The sequence below is a fragment of the Myotis brandtii genome, unplaced genomic scaffold, assembly GCF_000412655.1.
Source record: "Myotis brandtii unplaced genomic scaffold, ASM41265v1 scaffold4, whole genome shotgun sequence".
In the NCBI taxonomy this organism is placed as follows: domain Eukaryota; kingdom Metazoa; phylum Chordata; class Mammalia; order Chiroptera; family Vespertilionidae; genus Myotis; species Myotis brandtii.
The window spans coordinates 5,829,688-5,839,433 of NW_005365371.1; the positions used below are offsets into that span (position 1 = coordinate 5,829,688).

The following is a 9,746-nucleotide window of genomic DNA, read 5'->3' on the forward strand; positions in this document are numbered from 1 at the left end:
GTGTCAGAGGTGACATGCGAACTCATTTTTTTTGGTTGATTTTTCTTTGTTAAATGGCATTTAAAAATATAAAGTAAATATCAAATATATGTCTTTGTTTTACTATGGTTGCAAATATCAAAAAATTTCTATATGTGACACGGCACCAGAGTTAAGTTAGGGTTTTTCAAAATGCTGACACGCTGAGCTCAAAAGGTTCACCATCACTGGCATAGGGAATATAGTCAATAATATTGCAATAACTAGGTATGGTGCCAGGTGGGTACTGCAATTATTGAGGGGAGCACTTTGCAAAGTATATGATTGTCTAACCACTATGCTGTACACCTGAAACTCATCGAAATAATATTGAAAGTAAACTGTAATTGAAAAATAAGGAAAAAAAGAGAGAATGTACTAAATCTTTTATAGCAACCTGGATGAATCTCAAAAAATGTATTGCAAGCCAGATTAGGTTGGGTTCTGTGGAGGATGCTGGCATGAGTCTGATGTGGATCCTGCCCTTTCAGGATTCGTTCTGTCAGGGCTATGCGTCATATACATAAGTAACTATGGTACAAGATAGAAAGTCATAAGTGGGTTAAGAAAAATCTATGGGAGAAAAAAAAAATTCTCCTTACATGGTCATAAGAATTAGAAACAGACTCTGCTTTATGTTCGAATTGGGATTATCTCACAAATTGATTGTTGGTTTAGGTAAAAATTTGTCAACTTTAAGATGTATTGCAGAGATTTTAATAATTATTTAAAAGGATTCATTGGTGCATAAGGCTTTGTTTAAAAGGGGGAAAAAAATTTAATTAATGAATTACAACTTCTCTTTTGGAGAGATGAAAAGATTTTTGCCATAGAAGTGCTGACATACCATGTTCTTACAAGCATGTGCCAGACACTAGGGGGGAAAAGGGGACAGTTCAAGGGAATGGTTTCCTTGACAAGCTTACGTTTGCCAGAATATTCCAAGACATGTTTTAGAAGCTACCTATGGCATTAACATCATAAAGCCTAGAGAGGATGAAGATCCCCATCGGCCTCCAACATCAGAAGAACTGCTGACAGCTTATGGATGTGAGTTGTGGTTTGTATTAAAACATGAACAAAAAATAAAGTTACTGAGAGAAATAGTCCTCTGCAAAGATACAAATTCAGAATTTTTCCTTAGCATTTGTCATGTCCTCTTCCAGAGTTGATATTTTTGTTTTCTCTGTTGGCCTTGCCTGTAAAGTGGCCTCCAGGTATCTGGTTGGATGGTGGCTTCAGGGTCCACCGGTAGCCTAGTGCCACCTGAGTGCTCTTTTACTTCAGTGTGTGAAGTGCTTTCTAAAAGTTAGAGAAGGAGATGCTTTGTATTCTTTGTCTCTTTCCCTTCTCCTCAGAAACCACTCCCTGGGGAGACGGGTCCTCCATACTCTCCTGGTCTCGGGCCCTTTCCATGTAGAGGCCTCGATGTGGCAGTGTTCAGAGCCCCCACAGGGAGCACAGGGCCTGTCAGCAGTTACCACTCGCTTCTAAAGGAAAGGCCCACGGGACATGCACCGCTTTGATGATACCCAAGTGTAGGCACTAGTTCTGATCTGAGGCTAGGTTGGCTTTTTCTGGAGACTTCTCCCCAAACGGAAGAAAATGAATGTGTTTATCAGAGCAGGATAAGAGAGTAATGACGGGAGCGTCAGACGGGAAAGCCCTTAGAGTGGGACAGAGCAGTTAGGATAGGGAATAGGGACACAGAACCTCTTCCTTCCCCTCCATCAACCCCTGTAAGCCTCATTCAACATTAAAATGAGTCCACACTCTCCCACCTCCATGTTTTACCTCAGTTTCATGTGGAAGTTACTTTAGCCTATCATTTCTCCAGTTGGTTGTAATTTATTTACCTTAAATACAAACTTTAAAGGTTGTCTGGGGGAACCTGTGTCTACTTAAAGGGGTAGCAATGTTAGAAGCATTTCTGTGCATGTGTGACCTGCCTTTAAAAGAATTGTCACCAGCCTGGGAAGGAGTTCAGTTCATTTTATTATTTCCTGGCAGACAAAGGTGATTTGATAGGGACAATGCTTAAGTCAGACCTTGAACCTACCAAAGTTGAGAGACTTTTTTTTTCTTTAATATATTTTTTATTGATTACAGAGAGGAAGGAAGAGGGAGAGAGAGATAGAAACATCAATAATGAGAGCGAATCATTGATCAGCTGCCTCCTGCGATGCTCTATCCATTAAGCCAAACCAGCTAGGGCTAAGATGAAAGACTTTAACAAGGATGGATACTAAGCACTTGTGTTAAGACTGGTATAGTCACAAATCACAGAACTAGAAGAGACCTTAAAGATCACCCCACCTCTTGCTCCCCTTTTTTAACAAGTAATCTGAAATCAAAGCATGAGCTAACTTGCCCAAGGTGGTGTCTGGTCAGTGGCACAGCCTGGATGAGAACCCATTTTTCCTAATCTTTCCAGGACACTGAGCAAGTTAGAGAAAGGAAAACGCCTTTTTGTAGGCAGGGATGACCACACATGTACAGTTTCTAAGGTCGCCACCTGCAGGTCCATAAGGAATAGTCTCAGGCGGTTACTTTTAAAAGATGTTGCTAAATAATTCTTGATTTAATTTATTTCTTTAAATAAAAGTGAAATTGAGCATCTGTCCATATGTTTGTTAACCATTTATGTTTCTTTTGGAAATCACCTTGTTTCTATGCATTATTTGTTTTTATCTTGATTTGTAGGAGTTCTTTGTTACATGTGCCACAAATGTTTTCCCAATGTTTATGGTTTCTTTAACATAGAAATTAATAGACTGGATTGCTGTTGTTGTTGTTGTTTTCTTTTTGGCATTTTACTTGGGGAAGACCATTTCTATGCCAAAAGGATAAAACTATTTTCCTCTAATATCTTTTCTTATTTAAAACCTTTAGATTTTTAATCTGCCTGAATCTGCTTTTTTGTGTGATGTGAACTCTAGGATTCTAACTGTTTTAAACGGAAAGAGCCAGCACACAGCTAGTATGTGAGGGAGCTGAGTTTTGAATCCAACCTGGCTGCCAACGCCTATATTTTTATCCGCTGTGCTCTGCTCCTCCCTTCTAATTGAGTTAGTAGTAAAAGGATCTTCGCTGTCTCTCTGGGAAACTAGAAAAAGTGTGGGGATATACATAAGAAAACTTGCTCTATTGCTTTTGGTTTTGCTAATAATGACAACATAGCATTCTACAAGTAGCCTCCTTGAATGTTTAAAATCAAGAAATGAAAGAAGTGGAGTAGAAAGAAGTTGCGTTGTGTCACAGTGTGGTGCTAGGATATCAGATAAAACCATATGGTCTATTCTCCTGGGTTATCAAATGTTTTTATCATGTGAACCAAAATATTTTCTACGATGATTATTGACTTTTCAAAGTAGAAAGTATGGATGCTAGTGCATTAAGGGAAAGGTCTAAGTTATCACCACACTTGTTTTGTTGTGATGTTCTGTCTTCTAACTTAGGTTTTGCAAAATTCCTTTCTCCTCACAGATATGCGAGGATTCATGACAGCGCATGGGCAGCCAGACCAGCCTCGGTCTGCACGCTACATCCTGAAGGATTATGTCAATGTAAGGGAACCCTGCTTCTTGTTGCTCTTGAATAAACAGGTCTTCTTTCTCCACGGCATGACTTTAGAAAATGGCTACTTGTTAAGTTATAAAGGAGTTATTTTCTCATTGAGATTGTTTTATAACTAGATTTATAGTTTTGATCCGGGAGAGCTAGCGTCATATAAAGCAATAAAGTAGACTGACAACCTAATAGGAAGGAGACGAAGGTCTCTGAACACCTGGTTTTTCCACTCCTATAACACAGTCTTCCCTGTAATATAGTGTTTATATGTCTTTCTCCTTACATTTATCTAGTAACAACAATAATAATAGCTAACATTTATTCAAAGCTAAACCCTGCTGGGAATACTTTCAAATGTTTTACGTTTATTATCTCACTAAAAATACATAACAAGTCTGTGAGGTTATTATTTCCATATTATAAACGAGGGCATGCTAAGTTTTGGATTTTCTTTATCAATGGAGGAGGAACTAATAGTACCTATCTCATGAGATTATTATGGAAAATAAAAGTGAGCAGGCATATTCTCTTGCCTTCAATTCAGGGAGAAAGTAATTAATGGAATATTTATATGGATAAATTATTTGTTTACAATTTATAAAACTGGAGGATGGGAAGGTGCATTAAAAATAATAGGTTTTGGAGTGTTTATGATGGAAGAGGGAAATCTGCACCCAGTGAACAACTGCAATCAGCCCAGGATCCCATTAGTACAGTCACTGTCCAGTCGTGTCCTAGTTTTCGCTTTGGAAAATACTCATCATAAGTCATACAAGTGTACTGAAAAGTGCATACTTTAATAGATATGCAAGTGAAGTAAAAAGGAGCACAGAGTCCTAGCTGGTTTAGCTCAGTGGATAGAACATTGGCCCGTGGACTGAAGTGTCCTGGGTTCTATTCTATTCAAGGGCACATACCTTGATTACAGGCTCAATCCCAGACCCTGGTTGGAGCACATTCGGGAGGCAATGTTTCTTTTCCTCCCTCCCTCCCTCCTTTCCTCCCTCCCTCCCTAAAAAACAATAATAATAAATGAAAAAAATATCCTCTGGTGAGGATTTTTTTAAAAAAAGGAGCAGAGAAGATTTTATTCTTGTCTGGGGGCTATGGCAGGCGGCTAGGCCTCTAGAACACCAAGGATCATCATCAGTTTATTAGGACTCTTCCGTTGCAGTTAACCAAAACTCAACTTAGCTAATTTAATCAAAAACGGAAAGCTCCATCAGAGTGTGCCTGGTTGAGATGCCTTGTCTGACAGATGGCATTTGTGATGCACTGATACCGTTCATACTGTCTTTATAGGGTAAACTGCTGTACTGTCATCCTCCTCCGGGGAGAGATCCCCTGACCTTTCAGTATCAACACCAGCGACTACTGGAGAACAAATGGAATGGTGGTGAAATGAAAATACAGCCAGGTCGGAATAAAAAAGCAAAACAGATTGAAAATGTTGTTGACAAAACTTTTTTCCATCAAGTAAGTTTTAAAGCTTTTCTTAATTTCTCATCCAACACGTTTTGTATAACAGCTTTGTCGGCATACAATTTACACATCATAAAATTCACCCTTTTATTTATTTATATATTTTTTAAAAAATATACTTTATTGATTTTTTACAGAGAGAAAGGGAGAGGGATAGAGAGTTAGAAACATCGATGAGAGAGAAACATCGATCAGCTGCCTCCTGCACACCCTCCACTGGGGATGTGCCCGCAACCAAGGTACATGCCCTTGACCGCAATCGAACCTGGGACCCTTGAGTCCGCAGGCCAATGCTCTATCCACTGAGCCAAACCGGTTAGGGCGATTCACCCTTTTAAAATATACAATTCAGTAGTTTATATTATATTCACAGAGTTGCACAACCTTAACCACTATCTAATTTTAGAACGTTTTTATCACTCCAAAAAGAAACTCCATACCCATTAATAGTCACTCTGAATTCCCCTTTCCCATTAGGCCCTGCCCACCACTAATTTACTTTCTCTATAGATTTGCCTGTTCTGGACATTTTGTGTAAATGGATTCATACACTATGCAGTCTTTGTGATGGGTATCTTTAACTTGGCATAGTGACTTCAAGGTTCATCCATGCATCAGTACTTTATTCCTTTTTATTGCCAAATAATATTTCATTGAAAGGATAGACCACATTTTGTTTGTTCATTTATCAGTTGATGGACATCTGGGTTGTTTCCATTTTTTGTCTATTATGAATAATGCTGCTGTGAACATTCATGGGCAAGTTTTGTGTGGACATATATTTGCTGGGTCATATGGTAACTCCACATTAACTTCCCACAGTGGCTGCACCATATTACATTCTAACCAGCATGTATGAGAGTTCCAATTTCTCCACATCCTTGCCAGTATTTATTTTCTGTCTTATTTATATTAGCCATCCTGCTATGTGTGAATTTGTACCTCATGATTTTGATTTGTACTTCCCTAATGACTAGTTGTATGAGCATCTTTTCATGTGCTCATTGGCACACATATATATCTCTTCTCTGGAGGATTCTCTATTGTTGTTGAGTTGTAAGAGTTCTTTGTATAGTCTGGATATGAACCTTTATCCTACTTACTAGGGGCCCAGTGCACAAATTCATGCACCTTGAAAGGAACTGTGTGCCACGAGGCTGCAGTGAGCACAGCGGTGGGTCTCGGCCCATCCTCCGTGCCCCTACCCAGCCCCTCCCACCGCAGCCCCCGGTACCCTGTCTGCTGGCAGCCCCGCTGCTGCTCCCACGAGCTGACAGCGCTGGCCCTGCTTGCACCTGCTGATGGCGGGACCGCGGCACACGGGAGCAAAACATTTTCTGTAATCACCAGAGGCTTGTCTCGACAGCGACCAGCACCCCACCTTGGTCTGGTGGCCTCACTCCCCTGCTCCACATCCCGCCATGTTCCACGCTCTGCCGCCTGCTGCCAACACCTCCCGCCATGGCCGACACCTGCCATGTTCCACGCTCTGCCGCCTGCTGCCAACACCTGGCATGTTCTGTGCGCACCCCCTGGTGGTCAGCGCACATCATATCAACTGGTTGTTCAGTTCCGTCATTCGGTCTATTTGCATATTAGGGTTTTATACATACAGAATATATATAGATCTGCAAATTTTTCTCCCATTTAGTAGATTGTCTTTTCTCTAAACCAACATATTTTAATCACAGGTACAATTTTTAAAATTTAAAAAAGTTTTTCAGTTATAGTTGACATACATAATATGTTAATTTTAGGTATGCAGCATAGTGATTAGACATTTATATAACTTACAAATGGCCACCCGATAAGTCTAGTATCCTCACAAGTACAATTGTATATTACATTTTAAAGAGCAAATTTATGTGCAGAACATTTAAATCATATAATTGTACCTAATATATATTAATGTTTTTGTATCTACTATAACCAAAAAAAATGGGGTGCAGGGGTCAGGTGTATGCAGAGAATGATTTTTTCTGTATTTGTGTGGTGCCTTATTTGTGCCCCACACAGTGATCATGGTGAGGCACACCAAGCAGGTATATCATTCCCACTTTACTATTAAAGACATAGAGGCTTAAGGAGGCTAAGTGAGCTACCTAAGGACACTTGTTTGAAATGGCAAAGCTGGACTAGAACTTTGGTTGTTGTGGCTCCTAGTTTGAATTATTTCCAAGTCTACCAGTGTTTAGAAGAAAAGTTACCAATATGCAGGAAGATTAGAAGTTCTTTCCTGAGCCTATTACTGTTATACAGGACATTTAAGTTAAAGTTTTAAGTTTTACAAAAAGTTTCTAAAGGTCATGAATAAGAAAGCTGAAAACTTAGTTTAGTTATAATATAATTAGGTATCTAAGTTTTAGTTTCTAGAGTAATGTACTATTCTAAGATCATGAAATCTTGCTTTATACTTGCAAATCATATTGGATTGAATTTTTTTCTACTAAGTAAACCTAAATTTTTTTGTTGTTGTTTATTTTACTTAAATTATAAGTTTACAAAAACTTTTTTGAGCACTTACTATGTGCCAGCTATTACACCAGGACCTGGGATATCAAAATAAGACACAATTATTGCTTTCAGGGTGGGTCACATTCTAGCAAAGGGGAGACAGGCAAGTTAACAATTAACATGACATGTTAGGTCTAGCACAGGGGTATAAGTCAAGACTCTGTGAACCCAGACTGGAGAACAGTTATCTTGGAGCTGAGAGCAAAGTGGGAAAATGAGAACTGCAGAGGAAATGATATTTAAGCTGGACTTTGAGAGACAAATAAAAATGTGCCAGTTGGAAGGAGTGGTGAGGGTCAGATTTCCAGGCAGAAGGAGTAGCATGAACAAAGGCATAATGATACAGGAGTGTGGGGTTTATCATTAAAAGAGCCCATGTTGTAGGTGGCCTTATGTGCCCTGTGCGAGAATCTGAATGTGATTCACCAGGCTACGAGGAGCCATCAGAGATTTGTGAGGACAGGAAAAGAGAAACATGATCAGAGAACTTGTAGAAATGTGGATGCTGTCAAACAGTCCATCAGTCTTCAAAGGGAAGGCAGGGGAGGGTGAGGGCGGGGGGTAAGAGATCAACCAAAGGACTTGTATGCATGCTTATAAGCATAACCAATGGACACAGACACTAGGGGGTGTGAGGGCATGTGCTGGGGGGTGGGGGTGGCCAATGGGGAAGAAAGGAGATATGTAATACTATATGTAATACTTTAAACAATAAAGAACTTTTTTAAAAAAAGAAAGAAATATGGATGCTGGATTATAAGAGTCTTATAGTAAGAGGCCCAGAGAAAGCTAATCAGCACCTCGGTTAGAGCAGTGGGGGATAGATGGAGAGGAGGAAATAGACGAACAAAATTCTAAAGATGGGAGCAACAGAACTTAGTGGCCAGCTGACTGCATATGGTAGATGAGGAAGACAAAGAGTGTCCTGTCTTGGCAGCCTGGCGGATTCTTTATACCACTCACTAAAATAAAGAATGGAGAATCCACTTCTAACTTAGTTTATATTGAGGCAGGTTGAATTTCAATATCAAGATAGAGATTTCCAGGAAGAAGCCAGTATTATGACTCTAGTTAAAGATGATATTTGAAGCGATGGAACTAAGGAAAGTTGAGGGGTGGGTGGGAATGAACTGAAGACAGAATGCAGAAAGCTTATCATTTAAGTAACGGGGAGCAAGTACCAGTGAGAGATGGAAGTCCCACTATCTTGGAGTTTCCATAAATAACACTATACATATCCTCTAAAGGAGACTGCTGATACCCTGAATAAGATTTCCTCTTATTTGCTAGGAAAATGTGAGAGCTTTGACCAAAGGAGTCCAGGCTGTGATGGGCTACAAGCCTGGGAGTGGCCTGGTGACTGCAGCTACTGTGAGCTCTGAGAGCGGGGCTGGGAAGCCCTGGAAAAAACATGGCAACAGAAATAAAAAAGAGAAAAGTCGTCGACTCTACAAGCACCTGGATACATGAACACAACCGAAGTGGCATCTGCATTGTGCGTCTGGAAAAGAACAGAAGCTGCTCCTGGCCTGTGGTGCTACAGAATGGACCTGCTCTGTGGCACACAGCCACACCCAGCGGTCACTAGCAAGACCCAGGCCTCCTTGGAGCACCAGCTCTAAGGTAGTCATCTCGGAGCCCCGGAACCTCCTATGGGAGGCTGAATTAAGATGGGGGAAAGAACGATGTATATTTGTTTGTGTAAATATACACAAATGTATACTAATTTGTAAGTTGGGAAATTTTTGAAAAGATATTAAAATTAAATTGCCACTAACATTTTATTGGTTTATGTAGATACACTGCTATTTGGACATTGCACATTCTTTAGAAACAATTTTAATTTGTACAAACCTGACTGGGATTTTAGATGGATTCTTTTGAGTGAATTATTTAGATTAATTATTCTCAACTTCACACACCCCTGATATGGCAGAAGGCATATCAGATCTTGGAATTGGGTGGGGGAGGGTCTGGCGTATAGTTTTTAAAGGCCCGTGGAAAGCAGAACCGACTATTGAAAATCACCATCACATAAGCCACGACTATAGAGGGGAGCATTGAGAAAACAGGTAATTGGCTGGTTTTTATTTTAGGCATTGGAATCCCTGTGTCCTCAGTACTTGTGACCATCAAGGGCAATTTACCTTATTTAAAGTCAC

The 9,746-nt window shown here is 40.0% G+C and overlaps 1 protein-coding gene across 4 annotated transcripts in view; it reads left to right on the forward strand.

Annotated features, from left to right (window-relative positions):
* Positions 1–9,363, forward strand: part of LSG1 (large 60S subunit nuclear export GTPase 1) — a 28,901-nt gene extending 19,538 nt beyond the window's left edge. For all 4 annotated transcript variants that reach the window (XM_005873193.2, XM_014545313.1, XM_014545314.1 and 1 more), the window contains 4 exons: positions 945–1,068; positions 3,505–3,584; positions 4,891–5,064; positions 8,875–9,363. In XM_005873193.2, coding sequence (XP_005873255.1) covers positions 945–1,068; positions 3,505–3,584; positions 4,891–5,064; positions 8,875–9,054 — 558 coding nt within the window. In that variant the 3' untranslated portion in view covers positions 9,055–9,363. The remainder of the gene's footprint in view (positions 1–944; positions 1,069–3,504; positions 3,585–4,890; positions 5,065–8,874) is intronic.
* Positions 9,364–9,746: the final 383 nt, after the last annotated feature.